At 38.5% G+C, this 26,560-nt stretch overlaps 1 protein-coding gene across 1 annotated transcript in view; it reads left to right on the top strand.

The window, feature by feature from the left end:
• LOC137623218 (CD109 antigen-like) overlaps positions 1–19,390 on the top strand; it is an 83,251-nt gene extending 63,861 nt beyond the window's left edge. The window contains exons 23-31 of the mRNA XM_068353938.1: positions 2,754–2,946; positions 11,258–11,394; positions 11,829–11,962; positions 12,778–13,016; positions 13,272–13,436; positions 14,055–14,251; positions 14,549–14,750; positions 15,450–15,558; positions 17,582–19,390. Of these exons, the coding sequence (XP_068210039.1) occupies positions 2,754–2,946; positions 11,258–11,394; positions 11,829–11,962; positions 12,778–13,016; positions 13,272–13,436; positions 14,055–14,251; positions 14,549–14,750; positions 15,450–15,558; positions 17,582–17,805 (1,600 nt within the window). The 3' untranslated portion in view covers positions 17,806–19,390. The remainder of the gene's footprint in view (positions 1–2,753; positions 2,947–11,257; positions 11,395–11,828; positions 11,963–12,777; positions 13,017–13,271; positions 13,437–14,054; positions 14,252–14,548; positions 14,751–15,449; positions 15,559–17,581) is intronic.
• The last annotated feature ends 7,170 nt before the right edge of the window (positions 19,391–26,560 follow it).

Here is a 26,560-nt window from a genome sequence, read left to right as displayed (position 1 = left end):
GGCTGGGAGATCACCTTGGTGAAACAGGTGAGCCTCTCCCTCAGGAGGAGTTATTAAAGCTTCAGATCTTGTTCCCGTTGACAACGCTGTACTACACCTTTAGATTTGCTCCCTTGAAGGGGAATAAAACTTAGTGTCTTATGACATTTTCATTGGGTCTGAACTTGAGTGGTTGACTAATATAACGCCCTTGAGTTAGACTTTCCAGTTTGTTCAACCCCCTACAAGTTCGAAAAGAAGATGGAATCGGGAAGAACAAGTTATCCTTCCCGAAAGAGGGACTGTAATCCTTCTATGTATGATGTGCATACTCGTGAGCATTATGTCTTTGTGTGTAAAGTGATTTGGACTGAATCATTGTTTAATGATGAACACATTGATTGGAAAATCCTGTCTCACCAGAACTTGACTGTGCTTAGCGTGGTCCTGATACATGCACAACAGTAGTGCGCTATCACACTTGCATGTTTAATATTAGCGAGCCTGTGGCATGCACAATAACACCTTGCTTAACACTAGTGCGCAGAGTGACAGAACTTCATGCTCCCCCATAGATCCTCGAGCAGTTCCTTTAGCATGCTCTCTCCCCAAGGGTAGATATTTATTTATGCCCTGAAAGCGTGATTGCTATTACACTGGTGCATTTGATGATCATAAAGCTAGCGATGATGACAGGTGATTCCATCGACTTGTCTTCACTCCTGGAGGTTACTCAGCAACTCCTTGGAGAGAGAAATTTTTTGAGACCGTTTGCAAGGAGAATGTCAGGGTACCTCTGGGAGTTGTCTGCTGCTGTATATCAGGCAAAGTGGGGCATCTTTTGTGGCTGGTGTCTTGTACTGGGTATCGCTCCCCTCAATGCCACTATTCCAATAATAGTAAAGTTTTTGTTGTATCTCGGGGAGGAAAACTTGCTCAGTCTCAGCGGTCAAAGGCTATCGCTCAGCCTTGAGCCTTGCTTTCAGATTAAGCGAGTTAACATTTCCTCCTCGATGGAATTGTCTCTTCTCATCTGGAATTGAGCGCACCTTCCCTCAGTCGGAAGTTAGACGTCCTCCTTGGAATGTGCAAATGCTACATTTTCTGAAAGGAGCGCCAATAGCCTCTTAACCTCTTCGTCAAGTATCAAATCGTTACTTAACTTTAAAGACAGTTTTCATGCTAGCCTTAGTCTTTGCAAAGAGAGTTGGTGAGCTACATGGTCTTTCCTACAACATTGCCCATTCAAGGAGATGGGGCCAGGTGACAATTGGCTTTATCCCCAAGTTTGTGACTGACTAGAAATCCGGCTGTAGCGGATTCTAGATTCGGGCCTTTCTGGATTGAGATTATCCATTCCTTAATAGATAACCCTGATGAACTGTTACTCTGCCCTGTAAGGGCTCTGAGGAAATACCTAAAATGAACTGCCAGAGCCCACTACACAGATCAGCAGGCTCTTTGTGAGCACGGGAAGGGTCAAAGGGAAAGTCTAAGAATTCCATATTTTCCTGGATTAGACAGGTAATCGAGCCAGCCATACAACCAGGTTCCTCACCTTTTGGTTGTTGACCCCCAGCTCACGACGTTAGGGGTGTCAGCATCTCCCTGGCGTTCAAAAAGAATTTTTCTGTAACACAGTTACTACAAGTGGGCGTGTAGAAAACGCAAACCATGTTCACTACTCACTACCTGCAAGACATAAACTACAGGAACCTAGATATTTTTACCTTAGGGCCTGTGGTGGCTGCACAAAACATGGTCAGTAACACCTCAGCTCCCTTATAGGACAATTACAGTAGCAGTCGGTTGAGGGCAGATGTTATCTGTGAATAGGTCTAGAATTGATGCGCGAGTGACTGGCCACTTCCTATTTCATTCTTCCCTCTCTTGGGGTCCAGCATCCGAGGAACTCTGCAAGCTGACCTTCTCTAACTGTAGGTGGCTACCATTGTCCCTTGTATAACCGGGTATATATGTGTTTGTTAAATCCCCGATTGCCAAGCGAATTGGAGTCGGGCAATTTCTAGGTTGTGAGGAGTTAATTCCAATTTTATGCTTACCTGATCAAGTCACATTGCTAAATTCTTACACCTAGCATGGATTGCCCGGGCTGTTAACCCTCAAGAATTGATGAGGTGTCAGGGTGCCTCTAAACAGCTTGGTGCAAAGCAAAGGTAACATCCATGGTCAATCACCAACCAGTTGGTTTTTGAACTTCCACCCAGGATTTAGTGAGTCTCCATTGTAAAGAGCATAAGGGCTTGTATATAGTTTCTGATCAAATTACAAATTTGGAAATTATTTGTATTTTTCCTAACTATACAAACCTGGAACTCTTTACATATGCTGGTCCTCCCATCAACCCCGGAAGTCCTGCCGCAATTGCAAAGTGACGGTTGGTTTCTAGTGCAGGTGTGAGTGGGGTGGGTGATCTACTCCCCATTCCCCCTCCACCAACTAGCAGAGGGTGATTACACCTCGTATAAAGCTTAATAGCTAGTTTCAGCTATCACCAAAACATATATCCACTGTAAAGAGCTCCAGGTTTGCATAGTTAGGAAAAATAGAAATTATTTCCAAATTTGTCATATTTCCAACATAGCTTCTTTTTGTACTGCAAGGTACCCTGTATATCACTTTTATTCATGGGAAAGATGAATTTCTAATACTGTAGTTTTATAAACAGCATTATTTTGAGTATTGTAACTTGTGTGTTTTGATGATGAAATGTATAAGTAGCTGAAACTTTTACATTTTCTCCTATATTGCAGGCTTACAGCTTGGATAACTCGTCTTCTACAGCAAGCCCAGTTTCAAGATTGGGAAAATCTTATATACGTAGAACCGAGGATTATTTCTAAGGCTGTGGAATGGCTTGTGAAATGGCAGAATACAGACACAGGAGCTTTTATGGAAACACCTTCATATCAGGAGGTCCCTCTAGACAAGAAGGCAGATGCATATGTAAGCATGTAGTAAATATTTTACTTTGTTTCGTGGAAAGCCTTGTAACTCGTATGTGCCCACATTTTTTTTTTTTTGAATGCCCTCATACTAATGAATGTATGATTGGTATTATTAATGTACAGTAGGGTCCCGAATTAAGCGTGTTCGAATTACACGATTCCCCTTTTCCGCGATCGCTATTTTTCAAAAATAAATTTTCTGTATCTGCGAGGCTGTTCAAAGTTCGCGAGTCAAGCACTACAAAATGTATCAAATCTATTGTCTTTTTAAGTATATTGGTTGCCCTAAATACGGTGATTTATAATAAATGTTACTAAACAATATTAACATTACATTTCATTAACATAATTTCATAATGAATAGCCTATTTAAGGATAAAATTCCACATCAACAATGAAATCAACTGTTAACTGTGCGAGTCCAGCTGACAAAATGTAAACAGAAATGTGGTTACGTTCTCGGCAATCTTTATCTTTCTCCAACCTTACGATAATTGTAATGGTAGTGTTAATGATGGTATATTAAAGCATTATTTTTGTTTAGTACAGTATATTTAAAAGCCTTATTTTTCCCTCTGGGCGTTCAAGGTTTTCACGAGTAGACTGGGTTCGTTTATCGGCAGTGAATAGCCTAAACTTCGGTAACGAGTCGTCAATATTTTGTCATATTTTAAACAGTATACATTTGATTTGCAAACATTGGTTTTGTAGAGTAGACGGTAAAATAAAATCTGAGAGAGAGAGAGAGAGAGAGAGAGAGAGAGAGAGAGAGAGAGAGAGAGAGAGAGAGAGAGAGAGAGAGAGAGAGAGAGAGAGAGAGAGAGAGAGAGAGAGAGAGATATATATTTCTGCCATCAAAACTCTAGAGAGATTTGATGGCAGAAATCTCTCTCTCTCTCTCTCTCTCTCTCTCTCTCTCCGTAATAAATAAAACCATAGTTCACATATGGCAACTTGAGTTTAAGAATGAAATTAACATGAATATTGTTAGTTGTGGCGATCAATTCCTCGCTTCAGGGGGTACACGAAACAAAAACACGACATTCAATTACAACAGCTGATCTCTCTCTCTCTCTCTCTCTCTCTCTCTCTCTCTCTCTCTCTCTCTCTCTCTCTCTCGTTATACAATACTTACAAATAGATGAAGAAACCAAAATCGGTTTTCTTGAAGTGTCAATTAAATACAAAACGAAAAAATTATACCGTGTATACATTCATTTCAATCCTAGCTTAAAATACGGTAACCGATTTTGTCCGCAAACCACTATTTTTTTAGGAAACACCATTCTATTCCAGAAAATTTTTACTCTTTAAATGTCAATTGCGCTATAATAAAACATGTACTTATGTTGTTAAATTTCGGGTGTGTTTTAAAAATCGAGTATTGCTAACTTATTTTTGTTTTACTTTTGGCTGTGATCACATCAGCTGATGTCTAGCTTCCGCGCGAATACAATAACAAAGAATTGTTTACACCATTTCTTAACTTATTCAAACCATCTATACAGTTAATATTACATAAACACCAATGTGTTATAACCTATCATATTTATTGTTTAGTACTTTAAAACCATCCCTCTCTCTCTCTCTCTCTCTCTCTCTCTCTCTCTCTCTCTCACACATCGAACGTTATAGCGGTAACCTAATTGTTCGGTGACTTTAAAAATAGGCCTAGTACTTTCTTCTTTTACCTTTTTTGCATATGGATCCATAATTGAGGTGGGTACAAGTTGACTTATAACTGAAGTTAGGAAAAGTATTTTGGATATGGAAAGGACAATTATCTTTCGTAATAGTTTAGAATTATCGTAAGTTATCACTCTGTCATTAGCGGCAGTTTGCTATTGTGGATTAAACGCATAAGGAAAAAAAAATTTCCAGCTTTGCTACGAATTTAGGAATTTATATGGATACGGTAAGTAAAATATTTGTAATACCATAATGTTTACTAAATGTTTGTAATATCATTAGTTATGACTTAGATCATGTGTGTTTAATGCATTCGTTTGTTTATTATGATCGAAGATGGAGCGTAAACAAATGGAAGGTTTCCGTTTCAGGCGGCATCATAAAGAAAAACATTTCATAAATGGCATTCATTTCATTTATTTGAAAGTTCTAATAAAAAATAATTAGAACATTGGTCTTGGGGTCGAGGAAGAAGAGTCGATGACGATTCATTGTTTATTAATCAGATACCCAGATTACAAGTGCCTGCAACAGGCTCCGCACATCTTTATAAATGCGCGGGAAAACATATCGTACACACGGATCCCACATGCCCCTCCAAGATTGACATGTAATAATTACAACAATTACACTGCAATCTGATAATTATCAAATGGGGTAAATCAGTAACAAAACAGATAGGATGCACAATGTAGCATCTAGCTACACAAAAATAATCAGAGTAAATAAATCAATAATCGCTTAATAAAAATGGGTCGAATTGGCATAATAGAAATGGATCAACTGCATACTGCAAACATAGCCATACAAGAAAAAATTAAAACATTCACAGAACAAAGCAATGTGAGCAACACTATCAGATGTATAGTATAGCATGAATTTTCAATAATTCTTTAAAAAAAAAAAAAAAAAAATCCATAATAACACGTGGACAAGGAAATCATCTATTTATAGGCTAGCAGTACACAAAAGCAATGACAATTACATATTATTTAACAAATTCAGTGAGCCAGCCAGGTTCTTTCCTGGAGCGTTGCGGTCTCGTAGCACGGGGTAGACTGGGTGTGGGGGAGCTAGACCTGGGCGGGCTCTCACTGCTGCTGTCAGCTGGTGTGGTGCTAGGGGTTGGGTCAGACGGTGGGCTGGGCGTGGGACAAGCTATCTGTCCCTTTAAATGTTTTCTGTTGCGCAATGATAACCTTCCACTCCCGTCAAGCCTTACTGTGTACTGCCAGTATGGGTGATGGGAGATGATGACACCTGATCTGTCCCACCTTTTAGTCCCGGGATCTTGAATCCTAACCTGGGTGCCCTCATGCAATGGAGTCATGTTGCAAGAGCGTTGTCTTGGTGATTGGGGAAATCTGTCACTAGACGATGCCATCAATATTTCCCGCTGTCGAAGGGTTCTTCTCCAGTGGCGATCTACCTTATACTGCTGTCTTGCTGTAGGAACACCATCACGAAGTGCTCTTCCTGTTGCTAGTTGAGCTGGTGACTTGCCTATCTCTCTCAAGGGCGTATTCAGGTATTGCAGCATTGCCTGTGTGCACCTGTCGTTGTCCAAACTACCGTTGGCCCCCGTGTTCGAGCGGATGATTCTTTTGGCGGATTTCACAGCAGCCTCTGCCCTCCCATTTGACTGCGGATAATGAGCAGATGAAAGGCGGACAGTAACCCTCCATTTCTTAAGAAAGTCCATCATCTCCTCACTAGCCAAGTTAGTGCCTCCATCAGTGGAGAGTTGCTCGGGAGCCCCCCACCTGGAAAAGTAGCCACGTAGTTTCGCTATAATTTTGTTGGAACCAGTTCCCTTGGGGAAATGCGCTATTTCTAGCCAACCCGTCAGTCTGTCAGCGTAGGCCAAATAAACTTGTCCTTCGAGTTGAAAGAGATCAGCCACCGTCTGCTGGAAGGGGTACTCAGGGGGAGGGGTAACAATCATGACTTCTGGCGGTGAAGAGGGCGTGTGCAGGTTGCAGACATCACAGGAAGCTCGGCATTGTTCCAGGTCGCCTGCTATTCCATGCCAATACACGGTTGCTCTTGCACGACGTAACATCGAATCTAGCCCTTGATGGCTGGCATGCAGGTTCCTTGCTACTTTATTACGTAATGAGTCAGGTACCACTAATCTCACTGCCCCCTCCTCATGGGTATATGTCACCATACTTTGTGCAGCAGCCAACCTGTCCCTTACGCTGTAGAAGGGTCGAAGACACTTTAGTTCTTGGGATTTTTGCTTAGGCCAGTCCCCAGCACAGACTCTTGCAAGCAACAGCTGGTATACGGGATCATTATTTGTTGCGTCCATGACCATCTCTTCGTCCATTGTAATACCGTCATCTTGGCTCAATACAGCTACTGTTGCTGCTGCTACCGCCGCGGAGATATCTTCTTCTTGTATGGTGTCCTCCTTATCTGGGACTGCCATTAGGGAGGGGTACCGAGATAGAAAATCGGCTGCTGAATTCCACTTTCCTGGCAGGTACTTTATTGTGAACTTATATTGCAGAGTCTTTTCTTTAAGGCGGAATAACCTTGGGTTCACCACATCTGTGAGGGCCCTATCCCCCAAAAGCTTCACTAGTGGGCGGTGGTCTGTTACGATAATGAGGGAGGGGCATCCCAACAGAAACAATCTTGCTTTCCGTAGACACCAGGCCACTGCCAAAGCTTCTCCTTCCACTGCTGCGTATCCGGATTCGGCAGCAGACAGGTGACGACTCCCACACAGAGCCAGCCGCCAACCCCCTTTGCAACAAAAAGGGGTCTCTAGGGAGGTACAACCACAGTACTGTTGCAGGACAACGAAACCTATACCTTCCCTGCTCCAATCTGTGATTACTACTGTAGGCCTAGTCTTGTCGTAATACCGTAGTCCATCCTTTGCCAGCCGACAAATAATATCTTGAGCCTGTCGGAACTTGTGTTGCAGTTGTTCGTCCCAATATACCTTCTTTCCTGTAGATTTCTTCAGTAGTTCCCGGAAGGGCTCCATGAGGGGCGCGGTGGCCAAAAAGGGTGCCAGCTGGTTGACGAAACCATACCAGGATCTGATATCCGTAACTGATGGTTGGGCTGGCATGGGAAAGTCTCTTATGGCAGCCAACCTTTCACTTGTAGGCTCATACGAGTCCCACCCCAGGTGAAAACCAACAAAGGTAGCCTCTCTCCTGCAAAATGAGAACTTTTCTGGTTTTAGGGTAATGCCTTTCTTCGCGCAGGTAGCCAGAAAATCAAAGGTGTGCCAAAAGGCTCCCTCAACACTTATGTCATGCAGAAGGGTGTCGTCTACACACTTGTACTTGCGAGGAATATCCATAATTGCGTCATCAAACCGTCGAGTGTAGGCATCGGAAGCTGCACAGTGGCCCATCGGGGTGCGACGATACTGGTACCTGCCCCATGGGGTTATGAAAGTTGTCAGTCTTCGGCTGTCCTCATCCAACTCCACCTGGTGGAAACCCCAGAATGCATCTGCAACAGTCTTATAGCTTCGAACAGGTACACCAGATACTATATCAAAGGGTGCTGGTGTATGGTGCATTTCCCTCTTGCAACATGCATTTAAGCGCTGATAATCCACTGTCCTCCTCGGGTGGCCATCCTTTTTGGCCACTACTACCATTCTGGCGCACCACTCTGTGGCCTCCCCCGGTGGTACTGGCTGGATGATGCCCCTACGTACGTCCTCCTCCAGCTGAGCCTTGACTTCATCTTCCCAGTGCTTTGGGACCGCTGCAGGTGTGTGGCAAACATAGGGTATGGCCCCGGTGACGAGGTGGATGCGGTGGGGTGGGCCCTCCATAACTGGGAGGGGTGACTTGGAGGTGTTGAAGGTTGTCGCCGAAAAACGTTGGAGTAGCCAATCTTGAAGTAAGGGAACGTTTTCTTCCAGCGGGGGGAATGGTAACACTGTCGGACGTGAGAGATCCACCTCCTCTACTGTATCGACGGTGGCAACACTGGCGAGATGATAGGGGAACGTAGCTGGGACTAGACCCAACTCTTTACACATTGACAATGACAAGTATAAATTTGTTGCAGAATTCACGAAGAAAATCTCCTGCATAGAGGATCGACCATTTAATGATACACAACACTTAGTTGCCCCTAAACACTTCAAACGAATGCCTGCAACATCTCTCAGCGTCTGCTGCTTTTCAACTTTTGCGGGGTCGAGGTGCAGCAGCTGCAACAGCTCGCTGCCAGCGACGCAAACCTGGGCCCCCGTATCGGCAACGGCGGTGGTGGGTACACACTCCCTCCCCCCTGGCACTGACACTGATACATTTAATAACGGTTGTCCCGCAACGGCGGTAGATGCAATCACTACAGCACTAGATACTTCTGGCAGGACCTTACGTTTGCCCCTACAGCATTTCTTCAAATGCCCCACTTTCTGGCAATTATAACAAGTAACACCTTTGGCCAAACACGAATTCTTATCAGAGTGCGAACTGCCTCAGTTGCCGCACCTCGTTGGCGGCGTACGATGCACAGCACGGTGGATAGTGGCGGCTGCACACTCCCCCTCCTCCGTGACATTGGCTGCCTCGACTGGCGGATAACTTGCAATTTGGCGGGAAATTTTCCCGCTCTCACCTACATCCCTAACCGCAGCTTCAAATGCTATGCACTGTGCCCTGAGGGCGTCTACGCTATCATACCTATGATAACTTTGAAAAATTTCTCTTTTAAGCACTAAATTATTCAACCCTACCATCACTTTACGCAATAGCATATATTCAGACAGATCGGAATTACACTGTGGGCACTCGAACTTGCAATCTAGAGCTAACTGAGAACACCTTTGAAAATACACATTGATAGGCTCATCCGTGGCCTGAACATCATTAAAGAATTCGCTCCATAGCACTGCTTGGTTGGATGACCGTAGTACTAGCTTTTCAACGCTATCTAATGCCTCCTTGGGGCTCACACATGACCATTGGGCCGTTGAGAACTTTGCATCTAAAGCTCTCTGTAGAGCTGGCACACACAGAAGACGGATGTGCATGACGGCCTCCAAACTAGGCCACCTGTTCAGGTGAATCCAGCACTCCATAGACCGCCTCCATGTCCTGAACGCCGCTGAAGACATTTCCACATCACACTTCTCAGGAGCTGAAGCATTGGACACCCGTGGCACTCCGGCTACCGGCAGGTTAGCCACCTGGGTTTGCAGTGCAGTGATAGCTCGTTGCTGGGACATAATGGTGTCGCGGGCCTGACGAAGTGACGGAGTTGCGATGGCCCTCCTGGAGGGCGTTGCAAGACGAGGTCTAATAGGTGGTGCCATCCTGATCTACGCTCCACAGGCGTAGGTATCCTACTCACTGCGCCATCTTGGGGTCGAGGAAGAAGAGTCGATGACGATTCATTGTTTATTAATCAGATACCCAGATTACAAGTGCCTGCAACAGGCTCCGCACATCTTTATAAATGCGCGGGAAAACATATCGTACACACGGATCCCACAATTGGTAATAACAAATTCAACATATAATCTATACTTGGTAAAATTGCTGTCAATTCAAAAACACAGATGTATAAATGCGTCTGTTTCTTCGTTGTGATCAGAGATAAACGTAAACAAAACATTGGTTGTCGTTTTCTATTGTGCTTTTTAGCGTGTTTAGGAAACGCATGATATAAAATCGCCTTTATTTTGATAATTCTGGATTTTCAATCATACAACAAGCTAGTCTATAGAGTGATGGTTTTGCTATTCACCAGTTGTATTATACAATAGATATGACAAACATTAAAATTTGTCTGTATTTTGGGTTGTGTTATAACGGGAAATATATGGTGTTTACACCTATCCTGGTTGTAATTTTAACCATTTTTCAAGTTATTAGAACTTTAAAGTATATTAAATGTTTTATTTATTTACAAGAACAATTTGATATTATAAAGAAATACAGTATAGTACAAAGAAAGTACAGTATTGGAAATGGGTAGTAAACACATTTGAATAGGCAAATTGCTGGTTGCCATGGCCGCAATGGAATTATTTCTGTTAGTTGTGTGTTTCGAAATTCGCGATTTTCCATATACACGAGGTCATTAATCGACCAAATTCTCGTATAATTCGGGACCCTACTGTATATGATTGTTCCTCCTGGCCAACATGGTGCCATGTGCCTCCTGTCATGAAACTGCACCCCAAGATGCAGGAGACTTGAACACCTGAAATTTCATTTATAATAGTAAGTTCCAAGATTTCTTTGTCATAATTTTGCCTTTATATTTGGTAATATAGAATTTTCATCTTAAAATTTTCTGAGCTTGTATATTAGGTAGAATTAAAGTCAATGCCATTGGGACCCAAGAGATCTCACTATACCTTTTATGGATAACTGAGGAGGAACTGTCCTTTAGAACTGGTTCATTGATTCCTGGTGGTGGGGTAGCTCTTAGAAATTTTTTATAAAAATATCTTTCATTGACAAATTATGAAATAAAGTAAAATTTTGGTTCTTTCAGAATGTTATGCTAAATGCGTGGCTTACATACATGCTATACTGTAATAAGACTACAAAAAGAGATTTAGCCTTTTTTGTTTAAAAGGCAGTTACCTGCTTGAATAAAATTTTTCTTTTTGGTTGCAGTCTTATGGGTTCAGGTGGAGAGGTGCAAAAAACATTAGTCTTACAGCTCAGTGTGTGATATCCTTAGTGAGAAACATAAACAATCTGCAAGGCGATGTGAGATCTGCCGCAAACAATGCGAAAACGAAAGCTGTAAGGTAGGTAATGCTGATGACTGCTATTAGTGATAAATACTAGATGTGTACCAAAAGCAATCCTTTCATAGTTTCTGAAAAAGTAAATTCAGTATTTTGAAGATAATTTATGTACTGTATATCCAGTAATCTATAAGTAATGAAAATTAATTTTAGGAAATCCTTTGATTAAAACCGACAGATTTTATACTTGCTAGATTTTTTAATTGAAACATGAATGCTTGAAAAGTATACATTGCATACCATTGTGCATCATTTCATTTCAAGGTTTTAGTATAATCTTATCCATGGGAATCTCTCTTAACAAATGAGAAAATTCTTTGGTTATTACAGCCATTGCCATTCAGTGACACCTAATATTTATTTCTTAATATTTAGTTGTACAGTATCTTGATGTTTATTTATGGAAATATGTGAAAGACCTTTATCTCTTACAGGTATTTAGAAAGAGAATTGCAAGCACTCAAAGATCCTTACGAGGTTGCTATTGTGGCTTATGCACTTTCGGAAGCAGATTCGGTAGAGAAAGAAGAAGCTTTTAATATACTTGACAGATTGAAACGGGAAGAGAGTGAGTAAATAGGACTTTTTTCTTTTACAGATGTGTCTGCAACTTCAATGTTAGACTGCATAATAATTATTTCCCAAAATTAGCTTTTGAAATATCTTTGTAGGCTGAAAATTTTCTGTGGATGCACCATTTAACATTTTCAGAATCTTAATGGGGGGAATATGTTGTCAGTTGTAATTGTCAGAACTGCAAAGAATTGGGCTAATTAAAACAATGAAGCTATCAGTTTGAATACAATCAATTTATCTATCAGCTTGTAGCTAGTTACTGTAGAAGCAACCCAAATAAGAAAACTTGGAAGTAAACAGTATTTTTCAAGTAAATCTGAAAACGATTTTGGAAACACTATTAAAGATTTATGGAACTTGAGCCGGTTGGCTTGTCACAAAGGCTGGTGAGGCTTTTTATTGTTGAGGTGCAACTATGGAAAAGCAAACCAACAATTGGTCTATAAAGAGAGCTAAAACATATTTGATGTGGTAAGATGAAGTAGAAACAGGATAGAAAGTTGGTGCTCCTAAGGGATGATACAATGACTAGTGATGTTTTTGTTTCTCTGGTCAAGTTACACTGACGGTACTGCTCTCCCTATTGCGTTTGAAAGATGAGTGAAAAGCCTTCGATGATGATACAAGTAAAATAAGTCTGGTTATTTCGTAGCCACCAGTAAAGAGATACTAAAGTGAGACAACCATAGATCGATAAATCTTTGGTTTTGTTCTATGAATAAAATTAGCTACATGAGAATGAATAAATTTGTGGTAGAATGACATTGCTTAACTATTATGTAAGTTTTAATAAGAACAATTTTTCAGATGGTCTCATATATTGGTCAAGAGAATCGGTTCAGACTAACAAACGTGTATATGAGAATAACCAGAGGAACTTGCTACAGCCCAAGTTTGAACAGAAGTGGGATGCACATGCAGTAGAAGCAACTTCATACGGGTTAATGGTATACCTTATTCGTAATGGTGTTGATATAATTCAAGAACGAATTGTGGAATGGTTAAATGCCATGCGAATGCATGATGGAGGTTTCATCTCAACTGTTGTAAGTAGCTTTCTACTTAGTATTATAAATGTGAAGATTAAAAGTTGTCTGTTAGACATGAGATAGATCATTTTGGAAAACAAAGTACAACAATTGGATGACTCATACTTTTTCTGGTTCCCATTAGTAAAGAATGGGAAGTATGCCATTTTTTGTTTTAATTGAAACTACACTATATATTATTTGTACTGTACTTTGTAATGGAAAATTACATAATTGAATTGATAACTTGTATCCCGTTTCTCATTCCTATAGGATACAATTGTCGCCATGCAAGCCTTGACCGAGTACTCTTATAGAGCTCGTCTGCGTGATATTACGGACATGAAAGTGACTGTGGAGGTTACTGGAGAGACTGGCCGATCTTCAAGTTCTGTTGTCATTTCAAATTCAAGTATTTCAGAAATTAATATTATTCCGGTGAGATCTATGATGATAATTTTGTTTTGTTTATTCGGCCGATAATTATTGGGACTAGAATAATGATTATTACTTGCTTAATTATGGATGAAGTTCTTGGTATATTGGCTTTTACACTAGCTTAATATTTACACACAATACCTGTTGACATTGCAGTTGCATTATAAGTTACTCAACTATCATTTACCTTTGTTGCTTTTAAAGCAGATATTTTTTATGTGATCCACTTTGTGCATCCTTTCATTGATCCTTTATTGTTATTATAAAATGGTTTAACCTGACCACTGATTTTACAATTATGATTATCATAGTTATATATCTTTCGAAGTTTCTGGGCAGCATTTTTATGCCTACGGCCTCGCATGCTGCTTTCCCCTTTTTACATTTCATTCTTTCCCTTTAGTGTCTTCCCACTTGTGTCCAGGTTCTTTCGATTTTCTATTAGAAATAAAACAAGTTTGCCATATTAACATTTTCAGTAAAGTATCTCTTATTAGAAATATATTTTATCTGTAAAATATTGACAATAAAGTAATGTCTGCCATAAGAACTTATATCAAAGCCATTTTTAACAAGTCAGAATTGTATTATTATTTTCTTTTCACATGTTGGTTGCAGATAACAAATGTTTGGGGGTTGGTCAATGTGGTAGCAAATGGAGCTGGTCAGGCAATCCTGCAGCTTGATGTTGCCTATGGTATAGATTGGACCGACTTGAAGAAACAGCCTCCAGTAGAAGCATTTGACTTGATGGTCGAGGAAAGATATTCCAAATTCGGCAACAAGTCTATGTGTGTTGTTAACATATGTGCAAGGTGGGAATACCTCTGCTTTCCTCTATAATGTTTTCTGTTGTAGAAAACTAAACTTGTCTGAAATACAGTTGAAGAATTAGAAAAATTCTAAATTGAAAAAGGGAATTAACATCCTTGTACAATGAAATGACCGTAATGTATCTAGTTTGGTTAACAGAGATATTAGATAAATTGAAAAGTTTAAGCTGTAATAAATTCTTTCATCTTAACATGCACAGTATCATCAAATATATTGCATGTATTTCAGCTATTATTCTAGATAATTATTGCAACTGCTAAATGCTTTTATCCTGACAGATGGGTTAATTTAGAAGAATCTGCACAAAGCTCAGCCACAGTGATTGAAGTTGAAGTCCCAACCGGATATGTAGCTTTTCAGCTGGATCTAGAAAGAAGTATTCATGACGCTCGAAAGAGTGGTAGCTTCCCGTCCATCAGAGATGTTATCGGTGGCCATGGAGACACATTTGCAAGGAAGACTGTTTGGTTCTTTGATTATGTAAGTTCAGGAGCATAATTCCTTTATTTTCAAAATTTAGTCCTGGAAGTACTGGTTTAGTTGAATTTCATTTTGTGCTTCAACTTTGTCTATGTGGTCCTTTCAATCTAGTCATTTCTAGGCATTGTAGTGAGAGTTATATATAATTCCGACTGTGAATAATCCTTGTAAAATCTGATGTCTCCCTATAAAGATTTTATTTGTGTTCTCTTTGTTACTAGTCCCATTTTTAGTCCATAGGCTGTATGCATAGACAAAATAAAAAAAGAGCCTAGAATAAATGTACTAGAAAATAGCAAAGAAGAGAGTAATTACATCTATTTTAACCATAAATCTTAGAATTTCAGTACACTTCAAGTTAGTATTTTTTACTCAGATGTATGGATATAATATTTTTTAAGTTTAAAAATCATGTTATCACTCTTTTGGACCAAAGACTTCATTGAGTTTGTGGATAGGCAAATATGTTGTAGATTTGTCTAAAAAAATTTGGTGCTTTATATTAGAAATTAAATTACCTATTCTGGAAAAACAAATTATTTCTATTTTTTTTTTCAATTTGAAATTCTTTCTGGGAGGTGATTGTTAAAGAAATATTTTTTTTTAGAATTTGTAAATTTTTTGCTAGAATAAATCTGTATTTCAGTGAGATCCATATTTAGTTACACAAATCCATAATTTTTCCCATCTTATATACAGATTCCATCCAATGAGTCTTGGTGCTTCAAGTATCAGATGAGGCGTTGGTACCCTGTGGCAAACTTGACTAAAGTTAGGATGGCAACGATATATGAACAGTATCAGCCAGGTAAGTGGTATCCAGTTATGCAGAGAAGATATCTTTCTATTTCAAAATGCAGTCAATTAGCCCAGCCATATGTCCTTTTTGGAAAAAGGGACCAATTTTCATAAGTATGCCTTCCTTATTCTTCTATTATAAGTGTGATTTTCTAGGTCTTTCTACTGATTTTTTAGCCTACTTTTTTTTTTTTTTGTATTGCCTATTTTCCTGACTAATTGTTGCTCATTTTTCTCAACTTGTCACTAAACCTTGTCTTTGAAACCTCATTGGGTTTCATTGTAACTTTTCTATCAGAGTAATTATTGTACAATAATGTAACCATATCTGTCAGTTACATATCTAAATTCTCAGGGCAGGCATAAAGAATTTACATTTTAGTGAGAAAATGAAATTGAATCGAAGTTTTAAGAAAGTTGTAACTGTTATATTAAGAGATATGAGGGAACAGATGAAAAGTAAAAGAAAAAAGGTAACATATTTTGTACCTCAAAAAATCCTTATCTGCTGATACCTCTGGATGAAGATGATGCAAAATAGAAGGTAAAAGAATCTATTTTGACACTTAGATAGGTGCATATGTTGAAGGGTTTGATCTTTAAGTGTTATGAACAATAATATACACTTGTTTGATGAGGACAAGAAAAAATACGTAAATTTTTTTACATATTTTGGACAGAAAATAAAATCTGTTACTGTAGTACCTTTATTCTTTGATACACGAGATATTTAACTTAGCTCTCATCTTTGATCCTCTTTAAATGCATTAATGTCTGCAGTTGTATACTGGTTCTCCCTTTGTAAACAATCTTAATGATGTCATATCTAGATGGTTCAAGTTATGATATGCCTCACCACATCAGTGTTATACAGAAATCATCATTATTTTTTTTCAGTCATTATCAACATCAGATGAAGTTTAAAAAAAGAAAAGTTGGATTGTCGTGAGCTTTAGTACAGTGTGTACATGCAAGTGAAAAATTCATTTATATATGAACTTTTGTATTAAAATTATTCTGTTCAGTATTTAGTTATCTATTTCAGGTTATATGTAAATGAAATAAATGTTTAAGTCTTGAATGAAGGAAGATAAAATTATTGCTACTGGTGTGTCCAGTAAAGTATTCAATGTAGCGTAATGTAGTTAGGTATGATGGTTACATTAATAATGAATGCCTTTATTTTTTCATGTAATCTTATTACAAATCAGTATCATCATCATCATCTCCTCCTATGCCTATTGTATAGAAAGGGCCTCGGTTAGATTTTGCCTGTCATTTCTATCTTGAGCTTTTAAATCAATACTTCTCCATTCATCATCATCTACTTCATAGTCTTCAGCCATGTAGGCCTTGGTCTTCATTTATATATAGTCCTCAGCCATGTAGCCCTTGGTCTTCCAACTCTTCTAGTACCTCATGGAGCCCAATTGAAAGTTTGGTTAACTAATTTCTTTCAGGGAGTGTGAAGAGCATGCCCAAACCATATCCATGTACCCCATGATCTCATCTACATATGGGACTTGAGTTATCTCTCTTATAGTTTCATTTCTAATTCTGTCCTGAAGGCTTTGTTCTCAAATCTACAAAATCTGTTGGAAATTATTTCATTGTCATACCATGACTCATGTCCATACAGTAACACCGTACAGAATACAGTATACAGTACAGAAAAAAACAAATAGTGTTTTTATTTGTTTAGATATTAGAGTATTATAAAAGTAATCCACTGTGGATTTAAATTTTTTATTGTATGTAAATGAAAGTTTTTAAGATGATATTGGACACCCTACTAGAGAACAGTATATGAAGTTTATTTAAAAACTATACTGTATACAATTTCTGATTTCTGTGGGGAGTCGACCTTGGAATCAATCCCTGCATAAGTTTTGAATGGCACTTTTTCTTTTTCTCCATGGCAGGTGATGTAAACCAAATAAAAAGTGGTCTTTTTATAGATTTCAACTTTTAGTTATAAAATTTGTTTTTCATAATTGTTAGCTATAAAATTCATTTTTTTTCCATAATTTCAGAACGTTTCCAAATGGTGATGATGAACTCAACTGTTAACACACTTGATATCTGTGAAGTCTGCGGTTCATACCAATGTCCCTACTGTCCAATTTACAGCTCGGCACCTTCACTGAACATGCCTCACCTCATGATTCTCTTTTCCGTCTCTGCAATAGTTTACGTATTCCAGAGTATTAGCACTCATTTTTCCCCAGGAAGTTTTAGGTTTTGCAGAATAGGTTAGCTCTGTTAGGTTATGTATGACAGTCACAGAGTTTTGCCTTGTGTAGCTGAAAGTTTCTTGTCAAGCCAAAGACTTATTAGAGACAAGCAAATTATAGTTACGCAGATTTTTTGTAGTCATGAAGAAAATGAATGTTTGTATTGAAATTGAATACATCGATAACAAGTGCTCTACTTAAACTTATACCATGGTTTAGGCTGTGTGTTAACAAATGTTAATGGTATACTGTAATTAAGAAAAGGTGATGTTATGATTAATAACTTGATCATACAACCCTCAAATTTCTGTACCTTGGAGCACAAATGGTGGCAATGTTTTATTGATTTTTTTTTATTGTATAGTTATCAGAAACTAGTTACATTATTGAATGAGAGATGCTCCTGAAATGTAAGCATTTACTTTGAGTATGAAGTTTTTAAAATATTTTGTCTTGAATTTTGTATGAATATTTGAATTATCATAATTTGGAATGTTTAGCATTTATTCTTTAGTACATTTGTTCTTTCCCCAATTCTGATAATTTCAGTAACTCAATAATGTAGTTGCTGTCATGTGTAACATGTATATTATATTTTGGGAAAAAATCCCTTTGGAAAGGGTTTAGATTCAATAAGTTTGAATTTTAAAGAAAAATCCATCTGTTTATGAAATTTTCATAGTTTTGTATTTTATGGTTATACTCCTGTTACTGTATTACTATAGTATTAATATTATTGTTCAGAGGAATTTCTCTGAAAAAGGTCTTAATAAGTTAAAATTTCATATGCATTAACATTTTTCTTGATGGTTTATTGTTATATTGTAATTTTAAAATTTATACTTCATTCCTTTGAACTGGGAATTTGGATATTTTTTTTTTTTTTTAAATATACTCTGCACATGTGTTTCATCCGATCCGTCCTTTAGAATGTATGTAGTTTACAAATATTTTTATCGAAATCCGTCCAGTTAAATATCAATTTAACAAATGCCGATTATCATTTAGGTAAGGCTTTTATAAAGATTTTTGGTATGTTAGATGTCTTGTACTGAAATATTACAAACTCATAGTCCAGTGCCGCTGTGCTTCGTCATTATGCCATTTTTAGTGGAGTTATTGTATTGTTTTAACAGCTATTGCGTCCATCCGGTTTCATACAATGCATGTAAATTTTATGCTAATCCATGTATGAATGAATGAATGATTTAGAATTATAAATGAAATGTTGTAAACTGGGTTTGATACAAGGCAGTGTGCCAATTATAAAGTATGGAAAATGCAGACTTATTAACTGTAAAGCAGCCAAGTACTGTATAGGGGTTCAGTACATTTCCTTAAGATTTTTTAATTCGGTTAAATTGTTTGCTCTTATTACCTGTGTCAGTTAAGTTATTTCTTCTTAACTACTGTACAACTATTGTGTATCTTTACCTGTAAGGAATTTGTGAGTGACTGAATACTGTTTAATTTTAACACAGTCACTGGATGATCTGTGGCTGGTGATACATGAATTGAAAAAACAATGTTAGGCTGAATTATGTCTCATAGATGTGTGTATGCTGTAAAATATTTTTTTGAAAGTTTTCTAATAAATATAAAAGCGAATTATGTTTTCCTAACTCATGAATACATTAATGTAAAATTTGAGTAACCAGCTGTGCATAACCTAGAATGTCTTGAATTAGTAAAAAGGTGATAGGATAATGAGAGTAGGATCTGGAGATTCTCCAGTCTGTATGATCAAGGCGAGTCAGATTTTACCACATTAGCAATAGATATATAGTTGCTGGACATTTTCCATCTTGTTTGGTCTTGGAAAAGTTAAGTGTAGATTTATGTCTGTAGTCTGTAGATCTACATGATATTTTCCTGGTGGTTGGCCTCGGGACAAAATTTCTATGATTCAATCAAATTTATGAAATTTTTCTTAGGGATGAATGTTGGTCAAGATTTGAGTAATGGGAGAGGACTACATACTCCTCCATTGATGCCAAAGGACCTCATTGGCTCTTTTCTTTAGCTTTGTCAATCTGGATTTTTTCTTATTTCTTCCAAAGTCAGTGTTGACCAAGAGACTGAGTTGGTCCTGCGTACAATACTTTACTCTTAACTTTGACGAAGTTTTGGTTTCGCACCCAACCCAGTGACTCAGTGTAGGAGGTGGTCTTATGTTCAAGCCTGGGATTATGCTTCTTCCTGCATGTAAGAGTAAACACTATTTGTCAAACAATGCCAAACTTTCCCTCTGGCACTTAGTTGTAGCAGTCTTTTACTGTCCTTACAAGAATGGCAGTGTGGGCATTCACAATCCATTCTCACCTGTTCTGCCAGGCTCAGTTCTGGGAGGACTCCAGCAGCTGTTGCTTCAGGTTCACTCTGTGGTAGACTATCTCAGAAGGTACTGGTCACTGGGTGAGTTCCATTACCTTCTCTCAAAGGAGGACTTCTTGTGAGAGGTTTTCCCCCAGAAATTATTAGCTTTCTTGATTAATGTTTTAAGATGAAGAGGAGGAAGACCTGGTGGAGGAGCATTGTTATTTCTAACCTTTGCCACCCAAACTGACATAATAAATCACCACTAGGTGTTAAAGTTTGGGTGACTGACAATGATGAAGCTCCTGTGGGGAAGAAAAAGTCTGCAGGGTCTTCCAAACATCAACCATAACGCCTGTTGGCACAAGCATAATACTGAACATAGTGGAGGTTGACATACAATTCTAACCACAGCCATGTGTCCCTTCAAAGTACTGAGGTAATAAACCTGTAAAGCCCAAAGATGACCATTGTCTCTCAAAAGTAAATTTCATTATCTGTTACTTACATTATCAGTCTCTCAGACCCACGTACAGTAGATGTAAATTCTTCTCTCGGGAAGGTAATTCCCACAGCACATATAGTGACGATTAGAATATTCCTTCTTTAGTTGCAAGACCAAAGCTGAGATTAAAATAATTGCGAGTACTTTGGACTGAGTGAGAGAATACCAACCACAGTAGTCAAGTGTGGATTGAAATATTCCTCCTCCTCTGTGTGTACTGAGCCTTGGGTTTAGTTTTTGTACTTCTGAAGATTCATACCCCAGTCAAAACAGTATCAGTAGTTGACAGTACCGTCATATATTTTTGTAACTTTCCATGAACCTCCTTGATGTTCATACTGCTTCTCCAGAAACTTGGTTTAATTGACCTTTACCTGTAAAATTTAAAATTTTACATTTTATCCCTTCAATAAACACATGCACTTAGTAATTGAATGGCCATTCTTTGCCTCTTCAGTCTCTGGCTACTGGCAAGACTCCCTTCAGATTGTTTGCTTATTACTGTGCATTAAGATGTCTTCCGTAGGTTTTCTAAGCAATTATTATGTGGTGTGTGCACAGGAATTTTTCTGGAAGGTCATTATTCGTATTTGCTGGGTGTACATAGGACCAATACTATGATTTAAATTGTTGTGAACAGACTTTTTCCCTCACTGTACCTCTCATGTGATAGCATGTTGTAATGACACCTGACCAAAGCTAAAGGGAACTTAGCGTTAGTTCAGGGGAAAAGCCAGAGATGACAAGGCTAGGCGACTGTAGTGGGGATGAAGTTGATAATGGCAAGTCTCAACCTTTAGAAACTTCAAATAATTGCCCAACTTAAAATAATTGTCATTGCTAGCTTTCTTTGTTAAAGTTCTGAATCCAGTGAATCATCTCTTAGAATGGTAACTCTGGGTCTACCCACCTGGTTCTGAATCCAGTGAATCATCTCTTAGAATGGTAACTCTGGGTCTACCCATCTGGTTCTGAATCCAGTGAATCTTCTCTTAAATTGGTATCTCTGGTCCTACCCATCTAGTTGTGAATCCAGTGAATCTTCTCTTAAATTGGTATCTCTGGTCCTACCCATCTAGTTGTGAATCCAGTGAATCTCTTAAATTGGTAACTCTGGTCCTACCCATCTCCTAGTTCTGAATCCAGCGAATCTTCTCTTAAATTGGTAACTCTGGTCCTATCCATCTCCTAGTTCTGAATCCAGTGAATCTTCTCTTAAAATAGTAACTTTGTTCCTACCTATCTCCTAGTTCTGAATCCAGTGAATCTTCTCTTAAAATGGTAACTCTGGTCCTACCCAGCTCCTAGTTCTGAATCCCGTGAATCTTCTCTTAAAATAGTAACTTTGGTCATACCTATCTCCTAGTTCTGAATCCAGTGAATCTTCTCTTAAAATGGTAACTCTGGTCCTACTCATCTCCTTAAGCTAACTCCCCTATTTGAGTATACAGAGCTTTTCCAAGTTTCTTTCAGTAGGGTTCTAAAACTTTGTTACACATTACAGATCAAACATCTTATCACAGAACCACAAATTATGTTTAGTTTAGACTTTTCTGTCACTAAACCCTTCTATGCTACAGTCCTTGTCACTCTAAAAGACAACTAGGGTATGAGGCAGAAGACAAGTTGGTAGCCTAGCCTGGATCATAATATCCCTTCATTGCCAAAGTAAGCACTCTTAAATTATATCATATTACATAGGTGGATTGTGTGGTGTGTTGTATGATTCCCTTAATCTTTTTTTGGGTGAAAAAAGTTCAACTTAACGCAATGCAATCGTATGCATCATGTTTTACTTGGCAATGTTTCACAAACTCGTTACAAGTTATTTCAGTGAAGTGAATGAAAGCCCTAGTACAGTTACTTTTTTATTTTTGTACTGAACAACCATTGTTCTTGAGTTGCCACTTTGTACTGAATCTTCTATTTCACTTTGTAAACACACACACACATACATATATATATATATATATATATATATATATATATATATATATATATATATATATATATATATATGTATATATATATATATTTGAGAACAAAAACTGGATACGATACTGCAGCATGAACCCCTCTCCCATGAGTCTTGAAAAGAGGATGTCACAATGGATGGAAAAGGAAAGTTAAGCAGAGCATAGTCTTACAATAAAAATTTATGAATTCAAAGTTATTACTGTTTTTGCTGTTTATATGGTTCTATATATAGAACAAATGTTAGTTAGGATCTTGATTTTGATATAGTACTTGTAATAATCTATTACATGTTATAGACAAGGCTACATACATCTAGTCTCCCAAGAGGTTTCTTCAGATTGAGAAACTAATCAGGTCAGATATTATAAGCCACATTATTGTGAGCAATTCTGTAGAATGACGAACAACATATTTCAAACAATAATAAAGCAGTTTTGGCAATGGGAAAATATTTTTGGAGAGGTGCTGTGTGGTCTCCTAGGACTTTCATGTTTAAGGGTAGATCAGGGAATGCAATACAACCTTATTACAAAGAAATATAGTTTTCCTGTTCTAGGGCCAGTGTATTAATGTGATGAGCATGGACTCGGTGAGTATAGGGGTCAGGTACATTAGAACTTGCCACAGCACCAAATCTGGTCATCATCTGCCACTTCACGTCATACACGGCGTGTTAGAAAAGAACCATCGTTTCAGTTCTCGCCAACACAGTTCCATTATCAACAGGCTTAACCACCATTCTTTCTTTGTCACCCTCAACAAGTGCACATGTTGTGCAGCTGCTTTATCAAGTATTATCAAGTTAAGTACCTGTATTCAGTTTAATTCTTCTTGAGGGTAAGGATCTTCATAGTTATAGGTAATGCTTCTTATGGCGCCAGCATTCAGTTAAGAGGCTTTGTTTATTTTTGGAAATACATCCGTATGGCTGGCATCGTCTTCAATATGTGTTTTTTTTTCTGTCAACTCCCTTTTTTCAGTTTAAGTACCATCTTTGGCCCTGATTTGTGTTTAATTTATTGGGATTTTCTTATTTGAAGCCTATTTTGACATATAATTACAGTTTTGAGCATGTGGGCTTACTCACTGGTGCCATTTAGTGATGTTTCACTTATGTGCTAGTCATTTTTCTCCGGTACGTTACCGTTTATTACATCAGGATTTAGTTAATTGGGGATGAGATTAGGGTACATCCTGTCTTTCAAATTTCCTATAGAATGAAGATTTTATGATGTTACCTAATGAGAGCGATTGTGGTCTCCCTCTTATGTTAAAGTGTACCTTATGCTAGGTCTGACTAGATAGTTAGACCTAGTGTTGTATCCTTCCAATTTCATCTGATATGAGTATTGGGAGGAGATGGAAGAATTAGTTAAGCTACTCTGTATGAAATTCTTCCTATTTCAAGTCTAAATAGGTATGTCTACCCTCCTACAGTGATGTGTGGATGTTCCTACTTTAGGGTGTGTCTTGTGGTAGGCCTTACTAGATAGTTAGACCTGGTGTTGCATTCTTCCAATATCATCTGATACAGCATGGGCAGTGCGAGGATATGGGAGGGTTAAGTAAAGCCACATGGGAATTCTTCCTAATAAGAACATGTTTTAAACCTAGTTAGGCTCACTTGTGTAGGACCTGCCCCATGTGTTGGTAAACCATGTGTTTATATGAAGGGTCTGCGGAATGTAAATGGTGTTCTGTCCTGGTATAATGTGTTTTCATTTGAATTATTACTATTACAGATGTAGGTGATGAAGCCTAACTGCATCTGAGTAGGATGTTATAACCCGGATAACTCTAATTGGGGTCTCAAGTGTTGTTGGATACATAATGACTATTCTGCTGTTTGGGGCAGGACTTGGGACCCTGAGAGATGTGCCATTTGTTTGGAGTTGGATAATGCCGCTCAGAATACTGATCCTGAGGCAGAACATCATACACATAGGCCGTTTTTCTCCTTTGTGTGTGGGTGAAAGGATTTTTTTAAGATTGCAAGTTCCGCTGAGTTATTTACCCAACAAAGAACTTGGAGGTCTAGTTAATATTAATATCCAATATTCAGCGGTTATGAGTTAAGAAAATAGGCCCTTAGTGGACCAGGCCCCATTCCAAGCTATTGACTTTTGACCCTAGGATGACCTAGACTCAGCAGAGGAGGCCTTATTGTTGAGTCCTTCAGAAGAGCTTATGGGTTTTGCAGAGGAAGGGGCTTAGCTTACAAGGAAAGATCCAAGGGGGTCTATTCTTTCCGGATCTAAGGTGTCGGCTGTTGCTGGCCCTTCGGGTTCCCAGCTTCAAAGAAAGGATCCTGAAGGAATTTTTCTTTCCATTCCTATGCAGTAGTGTTGAAACCTCAGTAGTTGGAAAGGGTTTGGCACAATAGATTCTTCTGCCATGGAAATAGATGGAGACTTGGTAGACAACCCTTAGCAGCCCTGTGATTGGTAGCACATTCTAGCCAGTGTACAGTAATGTGTTTATACATAAATATAGGAATGTGGCATTGGATGACATTAAACTCGAAAACCTGGAGGCATTTCCAGACTTGAGATGGAAATCCAAGGATCCATCCCTCTGGGCATGCCACCAGCTAACCCTAAAGGAGGGGGATCCCATGCTGAATACGTCAGATCTCAATCATTTAGCAGAAGCAATATTAGATGGGGGGGGGGGGTTCTTCTCAACCATGGTTCGTTCGGTACTTTATCAAAGTGACAGTGCTTTGCCAGAAAACACTATTTCTAGCAAAACTGACAAAATTAGCATGAGAAAATAAAGGTGTTTCATAAGGATGACTTTACCTTGCCCAAACATTGTAGTCTTATATTGGGAGTATACCCTAACGGGTTTAAAGAGTTCTAAGAACTGAAAGGGTATAATGATTTATTCTTAGCCAAGAAGTGGGACACTCAATGTACAACTAATAAATTGATAAATTGACAACCACCGGTTCCAATCAAGTACTGTATATGGGAGACCTGTAAGTTCAGGCGCATTAGAACTTTTCACAGCAAATCCGAATCTGATCTGCATGTTGTCTGCCACGTGATTCATGCATGGCATATCAGAAAAGAACCATTGTTCCCATTATTGCCTACGCATCTATATCATCAACAGGACCCAACCACCATTCTTGATTGAGCCGAACTGAATGCACTCCACTAGGAAGGGCGGGAGGGTTTTTGGAAACCACGCAGTACCTTCCCAAAAATATTGTTCTGACACGAAAAACCATCATTTTTTACATAGGAGAAGATTACAGCACAAGCTGGAACATGGCTAGAAAATATTTTAACGAGGTGTCAACAACCAGTATGGGTGTTAAAAGTGGGTAGCAAGGAAGCACCGCCAACCCCGTCCCTGCATGGCCCGCTCACTCACTACAACTCCACTTTGATTTCAGCCATCCCTGAAAGTGGATATTCTCTTCTATGCTCCTGGCATTGGCTTGCTTGAAAGTTTTACTTTTCTTTTCTTTTTATTTTCATAACCCAGAGGAAGAACCAATCCCAGTCCACAACCCTGAACCCTCTTACCTAGAGCGTTTGGACGAAAACCCTCGCTTAAACGTAAATCGTTCGCCAACAGCAACCCATAAGTAAGAGGAACCTTCTCTCAAGCTTTAGCTTTTCTCACCGTAGGACCTTTTTAGCGTGAAATAGCTGTCGTCTCATTGGCTGAATTTTTCTCAGCTCTGGTTGGTGATTGTATGTGACGTCATGCAATCGTATTTCTATGAATGAATTTAACTGGGTAGGGATGAAAACCAATAGTAAGACTATACTTATTGAAGTTTAATTATTACCTTAAAAAAATCATTTTCATGGAAATAAACTTAAAAAAACCATCAGTTTTATACTGAATAGATAATAGTTTTTGTTAATTGGAATAAATTAAATAAATACGTCATATTTGAAGGAATACTCGACTGTGTTCTGGCTACGATGATAGATATGCGTGTATTCGTCTGGACTGGAAGA

The sequence above is a fragment of the Palaemon carinicauda genome, chromosome 2 (genome assembly GCF_036898095.1).
Source record: "Palaemon carinicauda isolate YSFRI2023 chromosome 2, ASM3689809v2, whole genome shotgun sequence".
Taxonomy (NCBI): domain Eukaryota; kingdom Metazoa; phylum Arthropoda; class Malacostraca; order Decapoda; family Palaemonidae; genus Palaemon; species Palaemon carinicauda.
This window is presented reverse-complemented; position numbering and strand designations above follow the sequence as displayed.